This window comes from Mytilus californianus, unplaced genomic scaffold (assembly GCF_021869535.1).
Source record: "Mytilus californianus isolate M0D057914Y unplaced genomic scaffold, xbMytCali1.0.p SCAF_2, whole genome shotgun sequence".
Taxonomy (NCBI): domain Eukaryota; kingdom Metazoa; phylum Mollusca; class Bivalvia; order Mytilida; family Mytilidae; genus Mytilus; species Mytilus californianus.
Window position 1 is genome coordinate 50,855,910 of NW_026262668.1, and position 25,376 is coordinate 50,881,285.

Consider the following 25,376-nt stretch of genomic DNA (forward strand, 5'->3'; position numbering starts at 1 on the left):
TTTACCTTTTACATTTCTGAGTTATAGGGTTTTATTGTCGAGCCTGCGACTTTTGTCGCAGAAAGCTCGACATAGGGATAGTGATCCGGCGGCGGCGGCGGCGGCGGCGGCGTTAGCTAACTTCTTAAAAGCTTTATATTTTAGAAGGTGGAAGAGCTGGATGCTTCATACTTTGTATATGGATGCCTCATGTTACGAAGTTTCCGTCAGTCACATGTCCAATGTCCTTGACCTCATTTTCATGGTTCAGTGACTACTTGAAAAAAAAGTTCAGATTTTTTGTAATGTTAAATTCTCTCTTATTATAAGTAATAGGATAACTATATTTGGTATGTGCGTACCTTGCAAGGTCCTCATGCCTGTCAGACAGTTTTCACTTGACCTCGACCTCATTTCATGGATCAGTGAACAAGGTTAAGTTTTTGTGGTCAAGTCCATATCTCAGATACTATAAGCAATAGGTCTAGTATATTCGGTGTATGGAAGGACTGTAAGGTGTACATGTCCAACTGGCAGGTGTCATCTGACCTTGACCTCATTTTCATGGTTCAGTGGTTATAGTTAAGTTTTTGTGTTTTGGTCTGTTTTTCTTATACTGTATGCAATAGGTCTACTATATTTGGTGTATGGAATGATTGTAAGGTGTACATGTCTAGCTGGCAGGTGTCATCTGACCTTGACCTCATTTTCATGGTTCAGTGGTTATAGTTAAGTTTTTGTGTTTTGGTCTGTTTTTCTTATTCTGTATGCAATAGGTCTACTATATTTGGTGTATGGAATGATTGTAAGGTGTACATGTCTAGCTGGCAGGTGTCATCTGACCTTGACCTCATTTTCATGGTTCAGTGGTTATAGTTAAGTTTTTGTGTTTTGGTCTGTTTTTCTTATTCTGTATGCAATAGGTCTACTATATTTGGTGTATGGAATGATTGTAAGGTGTACATGTCTAGCTGGCAGGTGTCATCTGACCTTGACCTCATTTTCATGGTTCAGTGGTCAAAGTTAAGTTTTTGAGTTTTGGTCTTTTTTTCTAATACTGCATGCAATAGGTCAGCTATATTTGGTGTATGGAATGATTGTAAGGTGTACATGTCTAGCTGGCAAGTGTCATCTTACCTTGACCTCATTTTCATGGTTCAGTGGTCAAAGTTATGTTTTTGAGTTTTGGTCTTTTTTTCTAATACTATATGCAATAGTTCAACTATATTTGGTGTATGGAAATATTTTATGATCTATATGTCAGTCACGCAGGTTTTATTTGACCTTGACCTCATTTTCAAGGTTCATTGCTCAGTGTTAAGTTTTTGTGTTTTCGTCTGTTTTTCTTAAACTATAAGCAATAGGTCAACTATATTTGTTGTATGGAAGAATTGTTAGCTGTACATGCCTGCCTAGCATGGTTCATCTGACCTTGACCTCATTTTCATGGTTCATTGGTCAATGTTTAGTTCACTTGGTTAATGTTAAGTTTATGTGACAGTTGTAATAAAGCTTTATATTTAGGACTATCAACATAATATCAATGATTAGTAAAGAAGGCGAGACATTTCAGCGTGTGCACTCTTGTTCATTAAAAAAAGGGGTGATTTTCCAGTTTTTGGACAATAACTCAAAAATGCTGTCACCAATTCTCATGAAACTTTGGTGAATTGTTTATATCTATTGATGTAAGCTCCCTTTTTATTTTCATAAATTTCTAATTTGACATTGAGAATTGATTGAACTTAATTTGTTTATAGTCTGACAACAGATTTACTAAGTATTGCACAACAGCAAGAAATCTTTAATTGAATATAAATTCAATTCATATAATCAATTTCAAGATCTTTGACTACATTTATTCAGAAACCTATAATATGTCAAATATTTAATTACAATCCAAATTCAGACTTGAATCAAGCTTGAATATTGTGTCCATTTTTGCCCCAACTGTTCAGGGTTGGACCTCTGCGGGCGTATCTAGCTGCGCTCAACGAAGCAGTTTATTTATGCCCCTGCCGTAGCGGAGTGGGCATTAAGTTTTACCCTTCTCCGTCTGTACGTCCGTCCATACGTCCCGAAATTGGTTTCCATTCTCTAACTTTAGTTTGCCTCAACCAAGTGTTATGAAACTTATCCACAATGCTTATTACCACAAAACACAGATCAAGTTTGAATTTTGGTGGCATCACTTTTACCGTTCGAGAGTTATGCCCCTTTACAAATGGAAAAATTGCGTTTCCCTTCTCTAACTTTAGTTTGCCTCCACCAAATGTTATGAAACTTATCCACAATATTCATTACTACAAAACACAGATCAAGTTTGAATTTTGGTGGCATCACTTTTACCATTCTAGAGTTATGTCCCTTTACAAAAGAAAAAAATTGCTGATTTTTTTGTTTCCGTTCTCTAACTTTAGTTTGCCTCAACCAAATGTTATGAAACTTATCCACAATGTTTATTACCACAAAACACAGATAAAGTTTGAATTTTGGTGGTGTTACTTTCACTGTTCTAAAGTTATGCCCCTTTACAAATGGAAAAATTGCTGAAATATTATTTTTTGTTCTCTCACTTTAGTTTGCCTCAACCAAATTTTTATGAAACTTATGCACAATGTTTATTACCACAAAACACAGATAAAGATTGAATTTTGGTGGCGTCACTTCTACTGTTCTAGAGTTATGCCCCTTTAAAAATTGAAAAATTGCTGAATTTTTCGTTTCTGTTCTCTAATTTAAGTTTACATCAGCTAAATGTTATGAAACTTATACACAATGCTTATTACCACAAAACTCAGATCAAGTTCAAATTTGGGTTTGTCATTTTTACAGTTCTTGAGTTATGGCCCTTTATGACGTTATATGCAAGCGGGGGCATCATCTGTGTCCCATGGAAACATTCCCCATTTATATGTTTTTATATCATTTAATCAGAAATTTATGTACCAAAAACATATATTTTTTAAGAAAAATCTATGGATTAAAAATTGCAGATTTGATGATTTAAAACTTGAGAACTTTTTTTGCTGATTTCATGTGCTTTCTATACAAATGTTCACCTATTTTGAAAGAATTGAATCAGTAATATTACAGATACTTCAAGAGATAAACGCATTATTATTTCGATTTTGAGTTATAGATCAACTAGCCAAAGTTGTATGCCAAATTTTACGAAAATCTGAGACATAGTCAGTTTACTGTTACTCGACCTTAAACAATGGTTAAAAATGCAAAATGTATTATTTCAGTAAATACTGCTTACAAACAATGCTATCAAAATTTGAAATGATAGTGTTTATTTTTGCTAAACCTATCCCAAAGCAATTTCTGAAATAATAAAAACATTGCCAAGTTTTCGAAATTTACTGTATTTTTTTTTTATATCCAGAGCTAAAGCACCCTGTTGAAATAAGCCATTGTTTCTTTATAAAGTTTAAATTATGACTGTATTTTATTATAGAGCCATTAACTATGATGAGAAAGATCCTTTCCTATGTAATGCCTGTGGTTTCTGTAAATATGCCAAGTTTGATTACACACTGACGGCCAGACAGTGTTGTGCTGTAGATCCTATAGAAAATGAAGAAGATAGAAAGAAGGTATGTTATCTTAAGTTTGATTACACACTGATGGCCAGACAGTGTTGTGCTGTAGATCCTATAGAAAATGAAGAAGATAGAAAGAAGGTATGTTATCAAAGTTTGATTACACACTGACGGCCAGACAGTGTTGTGCTGTAGATCCTATAGAAAATGAAGAGGACAGAAAGAAGGTATGTTATCTAAGTTTGATTACACACTGACGGCCAGACAGTGTTGTGCTGTAGATCCTATAGAAAATGAAGAAGACAGAAAGGAGGTATGTTATCTAAGTTTGATTACACACTGACGGCCAGACAGTGTTGTGCTGTAGATCCTATAGAAAATGAAGAAGATAGAAAGAAGGTATGTTATCTAAGTTTGATTACACACTGATGGCCAGACAGTGTTGTGCTGTAGATCCTATAGAAAATGAAGAAGATAGAAAGAAGGTATGTTATCTAAGTTTGATTACACACTGACGGCCAGACAGTGTTGTGCTGTAGATCCTATAGAAAATGAAGAAGATAGAAAGAAGGTATGTTATCTAAGTTTGATTACACACTGACGGCCAGACAGTGTTGTGCTGTAGATCCTATAGAAAATGAAGAGGATAGAAAGAAGGTATGTTATCTAAGTTTGATTACACACTGACGGCCAGACAGTGTTGTGCTGTAGATCCTATAGAAAATGAAGAGGACAGAAAGGAGGTATGTTATCTAAGTTTGATTACACACTGATGGCCAGACAGTGTTGTGCTGTAGATCCTATAGAAAATGAAGAAGATAGAAAGAAGGTATGTTATCTAAGTTTGATTACACACTGACGGCCAGACAGTGTTGTGCTGTAGATCCTATAGAAAATGAAGAAGATAGAAAGAAGGTATGTTATCTAAGTTTGATTACACACTGACGGCCAGACAGTGTTGTGCTGTAGATCCTATAGAAAATGAAGAGGATAGAAAGAAGGTATGTTATCTAAGTTTGATTACACACTGATGGCCAGACGATCTAGGAGTATGGTCTATATTGCACTCACCTTGTCCATTTGTCTGTTCGTCCAACAAATATTTATGTCACACTTTTCTCACATTCTACTGTCTAAACAGAATGCCTTCAAAATTTAGTCAGTAGATCAACATGGGTGAGGTGTAATGTGTAAGGACCTTTTCAGATTTGTCAGACATCTGCTTCATGTTTGCTGAAACTTTGAATCTTCCAATATGTTAAATGAACTTTATATTATCTTCACACATTTCGATTCTCCAGTACTACTGAACAGAATGACTTCATACTCGGTCAGTAGCATGACAGTGATGAGTAGTAACTTGTGAGCTTGATGAATTATGAATGCTTGTATACTTAGGACCATAATAGATGCAATTTCTTGTTTAACTTGCTGATTTACTTAGATTGTATTAAATAATAGTTGATTATTTCTGAAGAATGATATTATACAATATAATTCCAGGCAATTACCACCATCAATACACTGCTAGAAAAAGCTGACAGAATCTATAAACAGCTTCAGCAACACAGACCAGTACTGGAAAAACTTCTTATTCAAGTCACAGAGCATGGGTCAGAAAGATTGGTAAGTTTTAATGAGAGGGATGAGATGCTTTTGAGATGTTGGCTAAAAAAGTGGGGATATGGCATCTAGGGGTAAAAAAAAAGTGGGGATGTGAGATATTGAAGGTAAAAAAATGCGATCTGGGAAAAAGAAGGGGAAAAACTTGGAAGTGATAAAAAATTACAAAAAAAGCAGGATTTGTGAATAAAGTGTATGATTTGCAAGTTGATTATGCATGATACATAATTATTCTGTTTATTTTTGTATATTTCCTTCTTTTATGATATTAAATTATTTATAACATTTTTATCCTTTTTTTAATTCAATCTTATTTTGAAAATATTATTAAATTAGACCTTTGGGAAAGTTCATAACAAATAAGAATCCTATCACACACACTAATTTCATATGAGATTTAGATGGTAAGAATTTAAAGCCAAATACAGTTTAATTTTGTTGCTCATTGATGTACACTTTTTGTCCATTACTGTATGAAAATATAGGGGGAAGTACCTTTATGTAGAAAATATATATTTCATAAGAACAAATACTTTTCATTGTGTGGATATCTTAGTAAGTATGCAATTCAGAAACTTTAATAAGGAATCTCGGGTTATTTAAATAAACTTCAATCATTTTTCAGGACGATGCTCTGCCACAGTCTGGTGGTGGTTCAGCTAATGTACCATCTAGCAATGTCAACAAAGCTATACAGTCCCTGGCACTCAAGTACTGTAGTGAATGTAAATCTTCATTTGATGAACTCAGTAAAATCATACAGGTAACTTTCAAAATAATCAATGTTATATTGTCAAACCTGAACATAAAGGTTACCCCTGATATCAGGGAAAACTGACATGCTAATAGAGATGACCTTTAAATTGAAGGTCAAAATGCAAAGTAGTTACTTAATTGAGACAAGAAGATTGTGACTTGACTTAAGGGTCAAAATGCATAGTAGTTATGTAAGCAAGATAAGAAGAGTGTGACCTGACAAGACTGATTTTGCTTACTAAGAGGTGACCTTTATAACAGGTTTGACTGTACTGTCATTATACAGACATTTTACATTTGATGACACCTATTGGTAGACATTGCTTGTACTTGATTTCAGATCAAGCCATTCATACAATTATAGAAAAAGACATATGGCTATGATTGCCAATGTGTCAACTCTCTACCAGAGACAAAAATGACATAGAAGTTAACAACTATAGGTCACTGTATGGCCTTCAACAACGAGCAAAACCCATGCCTCATAGTCCGAGGAATGGATGTTTATTTCAGTCAGTGTTTTACTTTGATCAGACTATGTGTGTTCAAGGCTTTTGTAGCCAATATGCTTTCAACTTTCTTTCATGTAATTTGCACCACAGTAATGAGATTTGAATGTAAATAAGTTTCACTGTAAATATTTCACATAAGGAAATGCCAAAAAATAGACTTTGATAATATAGCAGCCACTGTAAGAATCTTCTAATAAAATTGGTATTTACCTGAAATTGAAAATTTTTACAGAAAGTACTAGCGAGTCGTAAAGAACTAGTAGAATATGATTGTCAGCAGAGAGAGGCTGTGTCAGCTGCCTCCCAGGTGTCTCCCGTCACCAGCCCAAGAGATGATCCTATGATAAAGGCCAAACATGTTGCTCCCTGTAAACCCAAAATGGGAAAAGACAGGTATGTAAAATTACTCAACCTATTGTGTAGGCTGTAAGTGTTGAGTAATTTGTTAAACTCTTAAAAACCAAAAATGATGCAGTCTTTTTGAAGGTATTTTTTTTCCTCAAAAAAAAAAAAATTGTATTGACATTTTAACAGAAAATCATATTGTTTTTTTTCAACCATTTCAATTTTTTTGTTTTGGAGAAAGACCAGTAAAACAAGTGAATAGAACAAAATTCATTCATAAATGGTGCCTAGTAATAATTTGATTGTTTATTTATAGTACAACAATGTAAACTGTAACAAAGCCTTGTATTTTTTAGTGTGAAGGCCAGTAACTGTTACGGCTGTGCCAGCTCAGCTGTCGAACATTGTATCACACTTTTAAGAGCTCTAGTTACCAATACAAATCTCAGACAGATCCTCTGTGGACAGGTGAGGATTTCTCCCATTATTTTGAAATAGCTGCAGTTAGATTTTCAAAAGGAATGAATAAATTGTTGTTAAATAAGTAGTTCTACATAAGTTTACAATAATTCTCAATTTAAAATTGAAAATGATCTACAATATATTACTAGAACTGGTATATTTATTAAAATACTATAAAGACTATATCATTCATATTTCCAAATCAACCTCAGTAGATTCCAAAGTTGCATAGACTTGATTATTACAGTTTCCAAAAGTCAAACAGTAAACACACGTGTCCCATGACTCTCCTTACTTTTATCTTTTGATCATTTGTCTCATATCCCACCATAGTCAATGCTTTATGTTTGCATCTGGAAGTTTAATAAGGCACAATCAATCAATATTTTATATTATATTATTATAGGGTATGATAAAAGAACTGATTGACTATAACTTGCGTCATGGATCTTTACAAGTGAGGACAGAAGTACGATCATTATTGTGTCTCCTTACCAAAGATAACAGAAGAGGAACTGAAGAAATGAACAATTTGATAATGACCAGGATAAGCTCTGCTCTGAAAGGATACTTGTCAAATCCAGATTTGGTAAGTTGGAACTGGTGTAGAAAACTGGGAAATAAATACTGTCAATTCATTATTGCGATTTTGACATGATCAACAAAAATTTAATATTGATTATCGATATTTTAGGAAAAGCTGCATACTTACATGTATATATGTATCCTATATCAGAATGCAAGTTCTTATAGTATTGTGATACTCAACTTATCACATTATTTGCAATTCAGTCGACTCCACTTAATTGCATACCGCTTAATAGCATAATTCGGTTAATTGCATAGTTTTCTCCTGCACAAAACCATTTCTCATTCATCTAATGTTAAATTTTCCGGTTATATGCATAGCTCCACAAGTGGCCTTTCGGTTTATTGCATAGAAAATATTTGCCATCTAGATATGCTTAGTTAAAACTGACGAGATTTTTTACCGGAAACGGCAATTTGGTGAGTATATTTTTTTTGATACATCATTATTTTCGTGATTATTTTATATTTACTTTTGTGTTATTTAAATAAAGTTTTAAAACAGTTTCTTTCGTGTTTTTATGATGGAATTTGATTTAAAAATACACCTCGATGTCTATACAGGTAAAGTTTCCCATGTTCTATTTTAAGCCTCGAGGTCATAAAAATGTCAAACAGGTAATTGTTGTAAAATCACTGACCATTTGATCTCAAAAAGGTGTAAATAATTGATTGGATTTCAAACATTGTCCATAGATTACATTTGGGGTGAATTTTAAAAACAATAACGCCTGTTAATTATCGATCATTATCCAATGTGAACTCTCGTAATTGGGCTTGGGGTGAACTGCATTTATGTTAAATATTACAGGGCATTTATATATGGTTAAAGAATTTTATACATCAATCATTTATTTTTAATATTTTATGAAAAGAGCATTTACTTCTAATTATTATATTTTCTCACTTTCAACACTCGTGTCCAGCAAATAACCCGTACAGGGCCCCATTACTGCTTTGCATATACGAAACTAACGAGGTTAAATAAACAGTGTTACATTACTGTGCAAGCTGTAAATACTGCATATCAAAGGCAGTTCATTACACATCTGATTATAAATTGTGTAGTATTGTTAAACAGTTTATTTTAATCAAAGTGTAATAATGTACATTGTACATACGGGTCATAGAAACAAATCTATTTTTAGAACAATTTGTTTTATTTTCGTATCCCAGGTAAAGGAAACTTCGGTATGCAAATAAACTAAAACAAAATGTGTTTACAATCTTTATTGAAAGAATACAAAATAAAATAACATGTATGACACTAGACATATAACTTTTATTAGAATAAATCAACATTCAATATGTTGTAAGAAGATAATAGACGTTCATCTTTCTTCAGGGATTTCCTTTACTGATCTGTTCTATCGATGTTATTTGACTCCGTAATTTGGCATTTCGGATATAAGCATACTCCGCTTTATTGTATAATTTTGTCTGACAAATAGGCTATGCAAATAACCGGAATCGACTGTAATAACAAAGATTTCTGAATTAACAGTACTCTTGTCAGTCTTCTGCATTTTAATCAAGTAACTTGCATATAACATGCCTTTAACTATATCATGTGGCATATTATATTGGAATACTATTATTTGATGTTAATTGCTTTTTGTTAGTGACAATATTTACATTTTCAAAGATCAATTAATTTTGTCCATAGAAAAAAGTAACTATGAATGATGCAGTATATAAAAGTAAACTCTGACAGATTAAAAACTATACAATTTTTTTTTTTTAATCACAAATTAAAAAAAAAACAGTCATCAATTTGGGAAGGATTTCAACAAAAGATTGATACATTGGTAAAATATCCAATTCCAAATTGGTTCCCAGTGTCAAAATTATCTGTCTGCTGCCATAAAAAAATGGCTAAACATAAAATTTTGTAATGTGATCATTTGAACTGGAATGAAATTTGAAAACTTAATATGTTTGCTATGATCACCTGGTCATAATTATACTATACTGTAGAAACATTAATTTTCGTGGGGTTAAAATTTCGTGGTTTTGTCTCTATATAAAATTTCATGGGGATTTAATTTCGTGGTTTCCATTAAATGGAAGTGATATTATATGTAGGTTAAATTTTCGTGGGGGTTTTAATTTCTTGGATATTTTCTTTCCACGAAATAAACGAAATTAAATCCTCCACGAAAATTTCTGCTTTTACAGTATATATATATATGGATATATGCTATGTAGCATATTGCCTATATTGCTTTGTTTGCAATAACATGATTGTTTTTGTGTGTGTGCTTCTTTAAAAAATTTGTAAAGGTATGACCCTTGTTGACATGTCAGTTTCTAGTTTTAATTCATTAAAATTAAATTGTTTTTCAGCAGTATCAATCTAAGATAAGAAAAAGCAGTTACTGAAAATAGATAAAACTAAACCTTTACACATGATCTCTATCTATTTGAATTTTTAAGACAGTCTTTGTTAATTTGAATTTTAGGGATCATCAGTACGACATGAGATACTTCTTCTAGCGACCTCTCTGCAACAAGATGACAGCTGTTGGGAACAAAGGATCAGATGTGGTATGTATTATAAACCATGCGGAAAGGAAAATGTTCCAATGGGATTTTAGAATTTTATATTCAAACTAAAGATATATACAGTCAAACCTGAGTAAACCGGACCCTGAATAAACCGGTTTCCTGTCCATTCCGGCCGAAAATTGAAGTCCCGTTTGTTTCCCTTCAAAGTCTTTGTAAAAATACCCTTTGTAAACCGGACCCTGTGTATTCCGAATTCCGGTCTAATTATTCAGTCCCAATACTCTTAATTACATCAATTATTACCTGTCAAAACCGGTTTGTTTAATTAATTTAAAATGATAACTGTATTGATCGATATGCAATCAAAACATAATTGTTTATACAAGATGGTTTTTAGGATAATCAATTTTTATGAACAAGGTGTTAAACTGTGAACTTACAGTAGTGAGTGAGCTGTATTATTGAAACACTATAAAAGTTTTAATTAAAATAAACTAAAAGAAACGCCGAATATATCTCTGATAGAACTTACATTGTAACTTTGATAATTTTTTTAAATCTCGGAGTAAGAAATTTACATTGTGTTTTCAAAATGCTGGGTTCCTTGTTGTGAACCCCGAAACCAATGACCCTGATAATGAAGAAGACCCGGATGACGACAATCCATGTGTATCGTACACTGTACAACAATGTTTCGATCGTGATGAAATTTCATTTGATAAAACTCTGGCTTTTTAATTGGCTATACCAACGTAGGAAATGAACGATGAAAGTAAAATGAAACTCTCGTGTAACAATTCAAACAACGCGAGGATTCTGATGCAAATGAAAACAATGAACTCAAAGTAAAAGTGAGACTGACAAGTCTGAGATGATGCTACCGAGGTCGATTTGACATACGAGGGTATGTAAAAGAAAAATGAAAACATTAATTTTTTGAATTCAGGGAACAACCAATTTCTTAAATTTCTAAAGCCCATGAATACGAAGACGCAAAACAACGGTCGTGCGTAGTTACATGTATAACGGTATTGTATTTATCAGTTTATAATTTACAGTCAGACAGAACTTTTACATGCAAAATATCTGACGTCACAAGTCATTCACTTCCGTTCAAAACGGAAACCTGAATAAAGCAGCCTACTGTCCTTTTTCATAGTCCCATAGCAGGCCGGTTTATACAGGTTTTACTGTATAACTTTTCTTTGAATGTCTGAATTGTTTGATGGCTTTATGTAATTTGATGGCATTGGTTCATGGCTTCAATCCCAGACTAGTTCAATCAAAAGACTTGAACATTGGTACTTGCTGATTACTAAGGAAGCCCTTTATGTCAAAACAATTTGTCAAGGTCAGATGACATGTCTTGTCCCTGACCGCTGTGCTTATCCAACAGGCTTTGCCCCTTAACAATTTCAAAAAAAATAGTTATAGAGCTTTGTTATACTGGAAGTTTTTCTTATCCAAGTCATACTTTTATGGATAAAAAGGTGCAAGATTTTTCCAAACTTCACAGAAGTCGACCATTGGCTTTGGGAGGTAAGAATGTTTTCTTTACATTGCACTTTCTAAATCCATTGTATATTGACAACCTTTCTCTAGTAATTAGCTGGATTTTTCATTGTGTAATGGCAAAACCTCTTTTATGAGAAAAGTGACAACATTTCTCTAGCAATGGGCTTGAAATTATTCATCAGTTGATTAGTTTGAAGGAATTAATTAATGTGAAAGGACCAAGCATGTTGGGTTTAAATCCAGCTCAGTGAAAAGTGACAAATTACATCAATCCTGAATTTAACTTGTATTTACCGGCTTTAATATTTTGACAGTGATGAGATTGTTCCTGATGGGTATGCAGATGAAGAACCCAGTAATTACAGACTGTGTGACTCTCCCATGTTTGAGGATACTGCAGCATCTCATTAAATCAGATAATAAAAAGGTGTGTTATATTATCAAGGATACAGGACCCTGTTTAAAAACATAAATCTTAGAAAAAACTCATATAAATGATGCTACACAATAACATGCTTGTGTATGTACTGAATTGTGAAAAATGTAATTTGCAGTATACCAAATAACATATAGAAAGTGGATTTAGTGTTTTCATTATTGAGGTGTGTACTTCTAAAGTAATTTAAAAAATGGCAAATATGAAAGAGTATTTTTAAGATACATTTTAATGATTTTCAAGTTTTTAAAAGGCTCAGTACTCAATTAAAAATATTAAATTGACTTTAAAGCATTTTATGCTTTTTCTCATGTTTAATCTTATTTTCAAAGGAAATTGGTATCTTCATGTAATATAACATAATACATGTATATTTACAGCTGAACTATTTCAGTGGGTTCTTCTTGCATACAATTTAAATTTACTTGTTTGTTAGGTGAACCTTGAATTCTATATAAAAAAACTAGTCGAATAAGTTTTGCAACCATTCTTTAGTAACCTGTCCTATGATTTGATTGGCTAGTAATAAGTATTATCACCCTTTCCATGAATAGTAAACAATGGTAATATAGATTTTATAGTTAACTTAGCAACAGGTAAACTAAACTTCATTGTTCTATGTACAAAGTTAAGTGTATCTGCTGTAATAATGAACAATCTGGAGATATTGAAAAAATCATGTACCGGTATTTGTAATGTAACATTATTTATTTATTGAGGAAAATGTGACTGGATGAATCTTTGAATAATGAAAAAGATTACAGTTTAATTTTTGTAGCAATATTATAATTCAAACATATACATAAGCATATACATAAACGCAAGGTTCCTAATTAAGTGTGACTGTATGGTATAATCTATTTTTAGGAGAAACAGGCTACAGAAGCAGAACTGTTAAGACATCTCTCTGCTGATCTACATGTTAATAGTAAACATTGGCTAACAGGAGATCCTAAGCATTCCTTCCAAAACTGGAGGAAAATATTACCCAAGAGAGGTAAGATACTAAACATTCATATCAAAACTGGAGGAAAATACTTCCCAAGAGAGGTAAGGTACTAAACATTCATGTCAAAACTGGAGGAAAATAATTCCCAAAAGAGGTAAGATCCTAAACAATCCTTCAAATACTTGGAAAAATACTTCCCAAGAGAGGTAAGATCCTAAACATTCCTTCCAAACCTTGGGGAAAATACTTTGCTAAAGAGGTAAGATCCTAAACTTTCCTTTCAAAACTGTAGGAAAATACTTCCCTAAAGAGGTAAGATCATAAACATTCCTTCCAAACCTCCTAAAGAGGTAAGATTCTAAACATTCCTTCCAAACCTTGGGGAAATTACTTCCCAAGAGAGGTAAGATCATAAACATTCCTTCCAAACCTTGGGGAAATTACTACCCAAAAGAGGTAAGATCCTAGACATTCCTTCCAAAACTGAAGGAAATTACTATTAAACTATCCATTTAAGGTAAGATTTTAATCATTCTGTCTAAAACTGAAGGAAAATGCTATCCAAAAGGGTATAATTATATATGTTTATTGTGAATTATTTATGGGGACTTGCAAATATGCCTCAAATAAGTCACGAAAAGTATATAAGTCAACATAATTACATATATGCCTGAATGGAGACATTAAATTCTTCACTAAAATAAATTAAAAAAAATCCCAAAATAGATGACTCCATAATCTACTGTTTTATTTTTATTAGGAAATGTTGAACTAACTAAATTGAATTATTGACCTTGTTAAGGAAACTATTGACACATAAAAATTTCTTCATTGTTGCTGAATTACCCTAAGTGCAATGTTTTATTTTGATTGTTCTTTTCCAGTGACTCAAGAGAAACTTGAGGGAGAAAAGACTGAGACAAAGCCAGACCAGGAAGATACTAAAAAAGTCGCCAGAGCTCTTTATTTAACTGAGAAATATGTGGATAAATGGAGACAGAAAATGAGTAAGACACCAGCTGTACACCTGAAACTGACACAAACAACATGGCTTCAACAAGCCATGTTTTCTCAGTCATCTCGTTCCGCTAGACAGACTGCCTGTAACATTATCGAGTCCATTGCTCAGATTCCCAGTAGGAAGAAGGAGATCGTTGATATGTTAACTAAGTAAGTTTAGATTTTGTTTTTCAATAAATGGATTTTTACATTGAAAATATTCCACACAATCTTAGATTTGTTAACCTGTTTGAATCAGCAATAAGTATGAACTATATCAAATAGTGAATAATACATTGAATAGGGTAACAGGAATTACCCAAGCATTGTACATTTCAACCAACCACACAAACAGTAACGAACAATAAATGATTTTGATATACTGTATTGGTTAAGATTAACCAGTTGTATGTATATATGAATCTCCCTTTTGCCTGTCTATACCATATATGTAATACACATGTTAATCAAACAAAAAAGCCAGAACAGTTCCACAAACAGCATGACTACTAACTTAAACAAGGATATAAAAAGATGGCACATAATTTGGAAAGCAATGTCAAAATGTGTTCACTACTCTGGGAATTTTTGCCACAGCTATTATTTGGATATTGCTGCACAAAAAAAAAAAAAAAAAGATAAGATACAATATTAACAGGTTTTATTAAACTTGTAGAATTAAATTAAAATTGTCGGTTTTTGTGAGAGGCCAGTTTAGAAAAGAATTTAATGTTTATTTTATTGTTACAGGGGTTTTCTAAAATAAAGTTCATGTTTTTTTCTGTTAATTTATTAACACTAATATATGAATACATATAAATAAGAAGATGTGGTATGAGTGCCAATGAGACAACTCTCCATCCAAGTCACCATGTGTAAAAAGTAAACAATTATAGGTCAAAGTACGGCCTTCAACACGGAGCCCTGACTCACACCGAACAGCAAGCTATAAAGGGCCCCAAAAAGACTAGTGTAAAACAATTCAAACAGGAAAACCAACGGTCTAATCTATATAAAAAACACGAAACGAGAAACACTTATGAACCACACCAACAAACGACAACCACTGAACAACAGGCTCCTGACTTAGGACAGGTGCATAAAAATGCAGCCACCGTGCAATGGCTGTATAGCTAGTCAAGGTCGTTAAAAACTTCCATTTGTTGTTGTGTTTAAACGTTTTAACAGGCGCCAACCTTCACAGTTTGTATATGTGATTTATAACAATAATAATTTGAAAGTAATTTACATTATTTATGATTATACATTAAGTAACATTTGTCAACAGGTGTCTGGATGGAATTGGTAAAAGTGGTGAGAGCAGTTCAGAATTCTTGGCTTTATACAAAAAGTTAATCCAACCAGCTCACTGGAAATATTACCTGGCTATCAAAGGTGTCATGTTACACCTGGGTGACTTGATTACAAAGGTATGTTATATTACCTGGTTATCAAAGGTGTCATGTTACACCTGGGTGACTTGATTTCAAAGGTATGTTATATTACCTGGCTATCAAAGGTGTCATGTTACACCTGGGTGACTTGATTACAAAGGTATGTTATATTACCTGGCTATCAAAGGTGTCATGTTACACCTGGGTGACTTGATTACAAAGGAATGTTATATTACCTGGCTATCAAAGGTGTCATGTTACACCTGGGTGACCTTATTACGAAGGTATGTAAAGTTACACCTGAATTACCCTATTACCAACCGTGCGAGACCCCAAAATAGTACCTTATTACACACTGAACATGCATGGAAATGTATAGGTTCAAGTTTTGGTTTAACGTTGTTAACCATGAAGTTGTGGTCTCATCAATTTTAAACTTAGTACACTTGTTCATTATGAGAAGGGCTTTTAACACAAATAGCCAAATTTGGGTTTTGACCCAGAATTCACAGTTATCTGAACAAGGAATTAATTAGGGCCCCCCCGAATGGCGGACACCCTATAATGATCAGTCTATCCGTCCGTCCGTCCGTCCGTAACAAATTGTGTCTGCCCTATATCTAGAGAACCGTTATGATTTCAAAGTTTATACTTGACATGTATATTAACCAACACAAGAGGGTGTGTCATAATGTATGTACAACTTCCTAGGTCAAAGGTCAAGGTCAAAAACTTTGGTTTCAGTTGACAACCCCATGTCCAATGATAAAGAAACAAATTTTTTACCACACATTATTCACAGCGGGGCCCACAGAGATGGCTCCCATCTCAATGATATCTAGTTAGGTTAAAGTTTTTGTTTAAAGTAGTTAACCATGAAATTGTGATCAGATCAACTTGAAACTTAGTACACATGTTTATTATGGTAGGTTTTTTAAAAGAATATTACAAATAAAGAATTTGACCCCGATTTCACAGTTATCTCTGTGGACGTTGGTGGTCTAAGTAGTCGAACTACTGTATAACTAGCCTGTCAACACTGAGGTTGTGTGTTCGAATCCCACATGTGGCAGGTGCGCTCGACTTCAATCTTAATTGACTAGGATTGTATTACCGAAGGTTGGTGGTTCTCTCTGAGCACCAATAAAAACTGACTTCTACCAAATGGCACAATAGTGCTGAAAGTGGGGTTAAAACATCAATCAATCACAGTTATCTAAACATCGAATTTTGTCAGGTTAAAGTTTTGATTTTACGATGGCTAACCATGAAATTGTGGCCACGTGAACTTGAAACTTAGTACACATGTTCATTATGATGTGAACTTCTAAAATTTTGCTTAATTAGAGTTTTGACCCAGATTTCAGTTTCACTGAACACGGAAATGTGATATTGGGAGCAGGGTTTGGTGTATGTCAAAAAAGACTTTCCTGTTTAAATATGACCAGACATGCTAGTCATTTATCAATAAAGTCTGATGACATGATTTTAAAAGCTCTGAAAAATTTACTTTTATTTTAATTGTAGTGGCCTAACAACGGTCCTTATCATGCGTAGTCCTTTATTTATTTTTCTGCATCTTAATTTTTTAACCCATATTAGTGATTCATTATAAGATAGAAATTGAATTTCTGTATATTTTTTTATGACATGATACAGATTGTCTTGGGTTTCAGGAAGTAGAGTTATTACAACATTTAGAAGAAACAACCCTAAGTTCTGACCTTGCACAAGGATTTGCTCTAAAGTCACTTACTGGTGAGTAATTTTTTTTATATTTAAAGGTTTATTATGTAGATAGAGTAACCGAGTACTGATTTATACTAACTTTTAGTAGCAAAAATTTTCATTTATTGAGAAAAAAAACGTATTTTTGTGGATACTTGATTTCATGGTTTTACTAGTATTAAAGAATTCTTTCCTATGATGACACTTTATGTTATTTAAAAAGGCTATTTCTTTAAACAAATGAAATATTTTACATCTATATAATTTTCCTTTTCAAAATTTTGTCGAGCCTGCGACTTTTGTCGCAAAAAGCTTGACATAGGGATAGTGATTAGGCGGCGGCGGCATTAGCTAACTTCTTAAAAGCTTTATATTTAAGAAGGTTCAAGACCTGGATGCTTCATACTTTGTATATAGATGCCTCATGTTACGAAGTTTCCGTCAGTCACATGTCCAATGTCCTTGACCTCATTTTCATGGTTCAGTGATTACTTGAAAAAAAAATTCAGATTTTTTGGAATGCTAAATTCTCTCTTATTATAAGTAATAGGATAACTATATTTGGTATGTGCGTACCTTGCAAGGTCCTCATGCCCGTCAGACAGTTTTCACTTGACCTCGACCTCATTTCATGGATCAGTGAACAAGGTTAAGTTTTCGTGGTCAAGTCCATATCTGAGATACTATAAGCAATAGGTCTAGTATATTTGGTGTATGTAATGATAGTAAGGTGTACATGTCCAACTGGCAGGTGTCATCTGACCTTGACCTCATTTTCATGGTTCAGTGGTCATAGTTTAGTTTTTGTGTTTTGGTCTGTTTTTCTAATACTGTATGCAATAGGTCAACTGTATTTGGTGTATGGAAATATTTAATGATGTACATGTCAGTCTGGCAGGTTTTATTTGACCTTGACCTCATTTTCATGGTTCATTGCTTATGTTAAGTTTTTGTGTTTTGGTCTGTTTTTCTTACACTTTAAGCAATAGGTCAACTATATTTGGTGTATGGAATGATTGTAAGGTGTATATGTCTGTCTGGCAGGTATCATCTGACATTGACCTCATTTTCATGGTTGATTGGTCAATGTTCAGTTTTCCTGTTTAACTTTTTTTCTTAGATACCTTAAGCAATAGGTCAACTATATTTGGAATGATTTTAATGTGTACATGTCTGTCTGGCAGGGTTCAAATGACCTTGACTTCATTTTCATGGTTCATTGGTCGATATAGAATTTCCATGGTTTGGTCTGTTTCTTTTATACTATAAGCAATAGGTCATCTATATTCTGTGTATGGAGGGATTGTATTAAAGGTGTACATGTATTTCCGGCTTGGTTTATCTGACCTTGACCTCATTTTCTTGGATCATAAATGTTAATGTGATACTTGTAGTAAAACTTTATATGTAGGACTATCAACATAAAATCAATGGTCAGTATAGTAGGCGAGACATTTCAGCGTGTGCACTCTTGTTATTTTTTGACAAGTTTTAAAGTCTAATGAATTACCCTTGTCCTTTATTACATAATTACATTATGTCGGTAGTGAAATAGCATCTTTCAATCATATCAAAATTCAGCATTTTTATTTCATTTTGCAACTAAATATTCAACAGGTTTGTATTTCAAACAGGTCATTCCTATTAGAACTGTACAAGTCACATATTGGAGTTACTAAATATTTGCTTTTTGTATTTCAGAGTTGTTAGCTCAGATTGTAGAACAAGATGTACTGAAACAACACTACAAGAACAAACTGGTGGGATATGTTCTGAATGGCTACCTGTCTCTGAGAAAACTTGTGGTACAGAGAACAAAACTGATAGATGACACGCAGGATAAACTGCTAGAGTTACTGGAGGAACTTACAAGTGGTTAGTATACCATGTATTCTATAAAAGCATAAAAGCAATGGACTGCAAAATTTCTGAAATTTAACGTCTTTTTGTGCTACATTATTATGTTCTTTTTCAAAAGGTCATATTGTTTATGCATTTTTAATTTTTTTTTTTTTTTAAATAGATGCTGTAATAAAAGAAATAAAAAATGACTATTCTACTCTCTATTTAAACATTTTGTTACTGTCACATGTATGTTTACTGGCAGTTTGGAACAGAGCTAGAAAAAGCAATATGTGTGACCATCAAATGCCCAATTAAATGTACCTGACCAATTTAATGTGGATAAAATTTGTAACAAACACATGTCATAAAGTTGTTGAAGTTGTGAAGTCATAATGTGGATGTAGTTATTCTGTGTGTGTCTAACTGCTGTCATTATGTTAAACAGGTACAGAGTCAGAGACTAAGGAGTTTATGCAGGTCTGTGTGAAGACAGTGAAGAAATATCCTGGTGATGATTACAGATCTCCAGTCTTCATCTTTGAGAGGCTTTGTAGTATTATTTTCCCTGTGAGTTAAAACATATAAAAGATGAGAACCATCCTTTCAAACATTAATGCTCCTCTTTTAATCTTACAACGCGTACTAGGAGCAACATAATGAAAATAATTGGTTTCAGCAATCATATTTTTATGACCCTGCTGTAGGCGACAGGGGCATTTAGTGTTATCCTTGACCGTCCGTCTTTCCATCCGTCCCATTTTTGTTGCAAAGCTTGATCCGGGGCATTCATGTCCTTAAGTGTAACCAACAGACAACAACAGCTAATTAAAAACACATAACATTAATGTATTGCAAGTCTACCTGCATCATTGAAATTGTTGTGTACCTGTGATTTAAACACCTCTTTCTGAACAAAAATTTCTTATTTATTTTGTTTTGTTGGAAAATTCATATTCTCTCTGCTTACTTTTCAAAGTCAATTTAAATTTTAATGCTCATTGCCTTAAAAGATTGGAAATTCATGGCAAATGTTGGTTCAATTTAGTTTAGCATCATATTGACTAAGAATTTAATATTCCGAAGTGAACTAATTTTAAAGTTAAAGAAATGAAGTTTGCTACCATCCATTGATATGAAATTAAGATATTTATGTTTGTAGTGGATTAATTTTTATTTATTCTGATCCTTTTTACAGGAGGAAAACGATGTAGAAGAATTTCTTCTTATACTTGAAAAGGACCCACAACAAGAAGACTTCCTGCAGGGAAGGATGCTGGGTAATCCATACAGCTGTAACGAGCCAGGTCTAGGGCCTCTGATGAGGGATGTCAAGAACAAAATTTGCCAAGGTAAGTTGTCAGAGTAAAATCTTGAATATTTTCAGTTATTTTAAGTTGAAAGGATATTTCAACTGAATATTTCAGTTTAGAAGATAAAGCTTTGAAAAGAAAAAAGGTATGATTTTATTACACATATGCTGAATTAATAATGTTAAAAGGAAACAATTCAAATTGAAATAAAGTTGTAATTATTTTATTACTGTACGCTTTTTTACAGATTGTGAACTGGTTGCTCTCCTTGAAGATGATAATGGAATGGAGGTTAGTAACCAAATATTCCCACACCCCTCCCCCACCTTAAATGTGTTATTGTTACTTACATTAAGCTAGATCATTTATAAGATTAAAGCAAATATTACTATTTCATAAATTAAATGTTTTATATTGTAGTATTTTTAAACTTACATAAAAAAGTAGAAAGTTAGTTTTAACTAATTCATTAATTGATTTAATCTCAGTCCTTTTATATAAAAATTAAATTTTATTTGAATTCATAAATTTACCAATAATTTCATGAAAATTTACTTACAGTTGTTGGTGAACAAGAAAATCATCAGCCTTGACTTACCAGTGAAAGAGGTGTATAAGAAAGTCTGGGCTCCAGAACATGGAGAGGTAAGTGTATACACAAAATTACACCTGCTACCTTATAATATACTGTAGATTCATTGTTAATTGAGGGCTATTCCATTAAAATGTATGTGGGAGGGTAGGAAGGGACTTTCAAAATATCCCTACAACCAAGAATCATATTTTAGATAATTTTGCATAATGGTAATAGACGCATACTGAAAAAAGACCCATGACCCACATTCAATAATTAAACTTCCCTTCCTACCCTCCCACATACATTTTAATGGAATAGCCCTGAGGGATACCAATTTTCGCTGATTTCAAGGGTACAGATAAACCAGGAATTTACATTTTCAATCAAGTACATATATTCTATAGGTTTGTATACAGATTTTGACAAAACCATGAAATCAAATATCCACGAAAATATAAGTTTTCCTCTATCCACAAAAATTGTTATCCAAGAAAATAAATGAACCTGCAGTATTTGATTATCAATGTATATAAAATAAGGAGATGTGTTATGATTGCCAACTGTCCACCAAAGTTCAAATGAAGTGGATGTAAGCAATTATAGGCAACCGTACGGCCTTCAACAATGAGAAAAACCCATACCGTATAGTCAGCTATAAAAGGCCCTGACATGAAAAATATGAAACAATTCAATTGAGAATAATTACATTGCATGTATGTTTCACTATGATACGTTATTTTGATTGGCTAACAGCAATCTCGCATCCTTCTGAAATTAACATTCATTACACAATGAAATGTAACATTCATGATGACAAGAAGTCCCACAATAAAGTGCACAGGTAAATTAAAGAAAAACTTGATAGAAATCGTGTTTTCATGATCCTAGCTATAAAATGTAATTATAAGTATTGAATGCTTCTTTTTGTAATTTCATAGGGTTGTAAAAGCGTTGACCGTGCCCACATTTTTAGAATGAAGTGCTTCCGCACTTCATACAAAATGTACTTCGGTCAACGCTTTTACACCCCAATGAATTTACAAAAAGAAGCATTCAATTCTTAAAAACTAACGGCCTAATTTATAACATAACAATTTACGAATAACAAATATGACAGAAATGAACCAACGACAACCACTGAACTACAGGCTCCTGACTTGGGACAGGCACATACAGAATATGGCCGGGCTAAACATGTTTGTGTGCATGTCTCTTCATACGCAAATGTATATCTAATAAAAAAAAATAACATTTACATATATTTTTAAGCAAAATATGATTGCTTATTATAAGTTTTCCTGTGAAATGGAACATATGGAAACAAGGGATACCTATGGTATTGTGAAAAAAACAAACTTTTAATGTCTCAGTATTTTTAGTTACATGTATTGAAATGTCTTCATATTATATTTGTAGGGAGAACCAATGCCCATAATCTACAGAATGAGAGGTCTACTAGGGGATGCTACCGAGGACATGGTTAACTCCCTTGATTCAAAAACTGGTAAGTTCTTTGCCATGACTTTTAGTTAGTGATAATTGATCATAAATAAAGGAGTGTGTACCACAACTGAACACATGATCACTTACAAAACACAGAATGTAAGTCCAAATTGCTTTAAAGGATCTTGGTAAAAATAAAGTTATCAAACTTAAACCCCATATGAGAGGTATGCATATGTACATGTAGAATACACTGTAAATTCAGAAATTATTGTGAGGTGTTTATTCTAGCAAATAATTGGGCTGTGTGAGTATCACAATAACAAAAACTCACATTCTAAATTCTTTACATACATCTGTATTTAGATTTTCCTGAAATTGCAATTTTTATGTTGCATTTTTGTCTATTCTTCAAATATGGCCATAATGAATGCACGCAATAGTTTCTGAATTTACATTAAATGCATCTGACTTCTTATGTTTTAGTTTTATCCTTGAAAAAAAAAGAACTGAAAAAGTAGATGATAAATCGGTCAGCGTTAAGTAGGAGTACTATTATTTGCAATAAAAACATAAAAACAAAGTTGTAAAATATAACCTAATTAATTTTCCAGAGGAAGATGTCGACAAAGAGGAGGTGTACAAGATGGCAAGTGTATTGAGCGAGGGTGATGGTCTCAGGGTTATGTTGGAGAGGTATATTTCATACTTATATTTGACTTGCATTCTATGACAAAATTTGTAATGTCTCAGAATTAACTATTTCTGAGATGTTAAAGTTGCATATACTATTCATTTTGGTTACGTTAGTATCAATTTTTGTAGCCATAGAAAAATTTACTATTTCGAGGGTACTTAGATAAATTTCATGGTTCATCATTTGTTCCAATCAAAATAACTAAAGATTTGTATTTCCTCAAGTATTAAATTTTTTTTTAATTTATTTTTACATACAAATCCTATTAAACCTGGTAACCAATAAAAGAATCAGACTGTACTGAATAAAACTGCCTGCTATTTTACTTTAAAATTTTGTAAAAGGTTGTCAACAGAAGAAATTTGTTCTCAAATATTTTTTTACCTTTTTTTGTTTTGGGTGAAAAAAAAATATGGAAATTTGACTTTCAAATTGAAAAACCTCAAACCATAAAAATAGACAGAAATTTGTCCCCCATACAAGTACAAAATAAAGAAGTCATTAAGTACTAAAGAATCAACTGTATCAAATATTTGCTATATGGATATTTAAAATAAATTTTAAGTTTCTGGTTTTAAAATTGTGTATATGAACATTTGAAAATATTGGTAAATTTTTTTTTTTTCAGACTTGCTTCCATCAAAGATCTTGTCCTTGGTAAACAATTGATGACTGTTCTGTTGAAGTTGTTCAGTTATGCTGTAAATGTTAAAGCAAATAGACTAGAGCTACTGAAACCTGAGATGAATACACTGACTGTTATGCTGGGTGCACTCAACTTGGTAAGATACCATTAAACTTGATATTTTGAAAAACATTGTTCATGATTATTTATATAAGGAAAAATTGGAAGACTATATTTAGATTTGATTAAGAAAGTTTCCTGTTGAAGTTGTTTTTAAGACATAAGAAGTACTATAACCAGCTGCGGATCCAGAGTTTTGAAAAAGGAGGAGGGGAAAAAGTAAAAAATCTATGCATTGACCATTTATGTAGCTCATAAGCCCCCACCCCCCTAAATCCCCCTTCTTGTGACAAGTTACAAGTCTGACAGAAAAGGGGATAATTGACTTGTTATATTGTTATACAGGAAGAATGTTATGTTTGTTTGTACAAGGATTTCATATTTAGATGTTTCTTTCAGAGAATATATGTAATATATATATATATATATATTTCACAATCAAGTAGGCATTCTTAGTTTATGTCAAAGTTATGTTGAAAACATTGTTATAACAATGAGTAAAAAAACATTTTAATGTGATATAGGATTGATAAGAGTTGTACAGGAGGATATGGGTGAAAGTAAATGTGAAAAAAGGATAATTCAGTCTGTACACATAGTAACTTTTATATTTGTACCCTAGTAATTCCTTTTTGTGGATCAGAAAATCACCACTTTTATAAATATAAAAATAAAGAGATGTGATTTGATTGCCAAAGAAACAACTATTTACCAGTTCAATTGAAGTGGATATAAGCAATTAAAGCCACTGCACAGCCTTCAACAATAAGAAAAACCCTTACAATGAAGTCGGCTATAGAAGGCCACAACTGAAAAATGTGGAAAAATTTGAACAAGAAAACTAATTTATAAAACAATTTAAGAAAAAAAAATATGACTCGCATAAACCAAATGGAATCACTGAACTACAGGCTCCTGACCTGGGACATGCAAATATGGGAATGTGGCGGGGTTAAACATGTTTATGAGAGCTCAAACCTACTTAATTTGACAAATTTAACTATTTTTCTGTAGGCATTGTGGGCAGAACAAGAGAGTGGTACAAGTGCTACTAAAGGACAGACTATAACAGAACAGGTTCTACAGATCATGGAGGTTATACTGTTAGAAGCCAGTAACCAACCTGCTGAAAAGTTTAGGGTAATATATTTTACACTGTAGTTAATGACAGAATTGAATACAGATTTTATAAGGTTTGGATAATATGAAAATAAATGACCTGACATATTTTGAATGATGTATTACATATTTCAACAAGGTTTGTGGTTAACAAGTACATCCAAAGACTGTAAAGCAGATTATTTTTGTGGAGTTTAATTTCATGATTTCTGGGTTTTTTTTCTTGTCCATGGTTAAAGAACAAATTTATAATGATGGAAAATTTCCCATGATTATTGTGTAATTATACATACAATAT

General features: G+C 32.7%; 1 protein-coding gene across 1 annotated transcript in view; it reads left to right on the forward strand.

Annotated features, from left to right (window-relative positions):
- LOC127729960 (E3 ubiquitin-protein ligase UBR4-like) overlaps positions 1-25,376 on the forward strand; it is a 144,755-nt gene that overhangs the window by 89,768 nt on the left and 29,611 nt on the right. Inside the window, exons 83-103 of the mRNA XM_052237959.1 lie at positions 3,443-3,581; positions 5,031-5,153; positions 5,776-5,913; positions 6,651-6,811; positions 7,120-7,231; positions 7,632-7,814; positions 10,276-10,360; positions 12,151-12,263; positions 13,140-13,269; positions 14,106-14,391; positions 15,509-15,650; positions 17,291-17,372; positions 19,044-19,217; positions 19,633-19,754; positions 20,383-20,536; positions 20,745-20,788; positions 21,059-21,142; positions 22,491-22,578; positions 23,132-23,213; positions 23,843-23,996; positions 24,974-25,099. Coding sequence (XP_052093919.1) covers positions 3,443-3,581; positions 5,031-5,153; positions 5,776-5,913; positions 6,651-6,811; positions 7,120-7,231; positions 7,632-7,814; positions 10,276-10,360; positions 12,151-12,263; positions 13,140-13,269; positions 14,106-14,391; positions 15,509-15,650; positions 17,291-17,372; positions 19,044-19,217; positions 19,633-19,754; positions 20,383-20,536; positions 20,745-20,788; positions 21,059-21,142; positions 22,491-22,578; positions 23,132-23,213; positions 23,843-23,996; positions 24,974-25,099 — 2,722 coding nt within the window. The remainder of the gene's footprint in view (positions 1-3,442; positions 3,582-5,030; positions 5,154-5,775; positions 5,914-6,650; positions 6,812-7,119; positions 7,232-7,631; positions 7,815-10,275; positions 10,361-12,150; positions 12,264-13,139; positions 13,270-14,105; positions 14,392-15,508; positions 15,651-17,290; positions 17,373-19,043; positions 19,218-19,632; positions 19,755-20,382; positions 20,537-20,744; positions 20,789-21,058; positions 21,143-22,490; positions 22,579-23,131; positions 23,214-23,842; positions 23,997-24,973; positions 25,100-25,376) is intronic.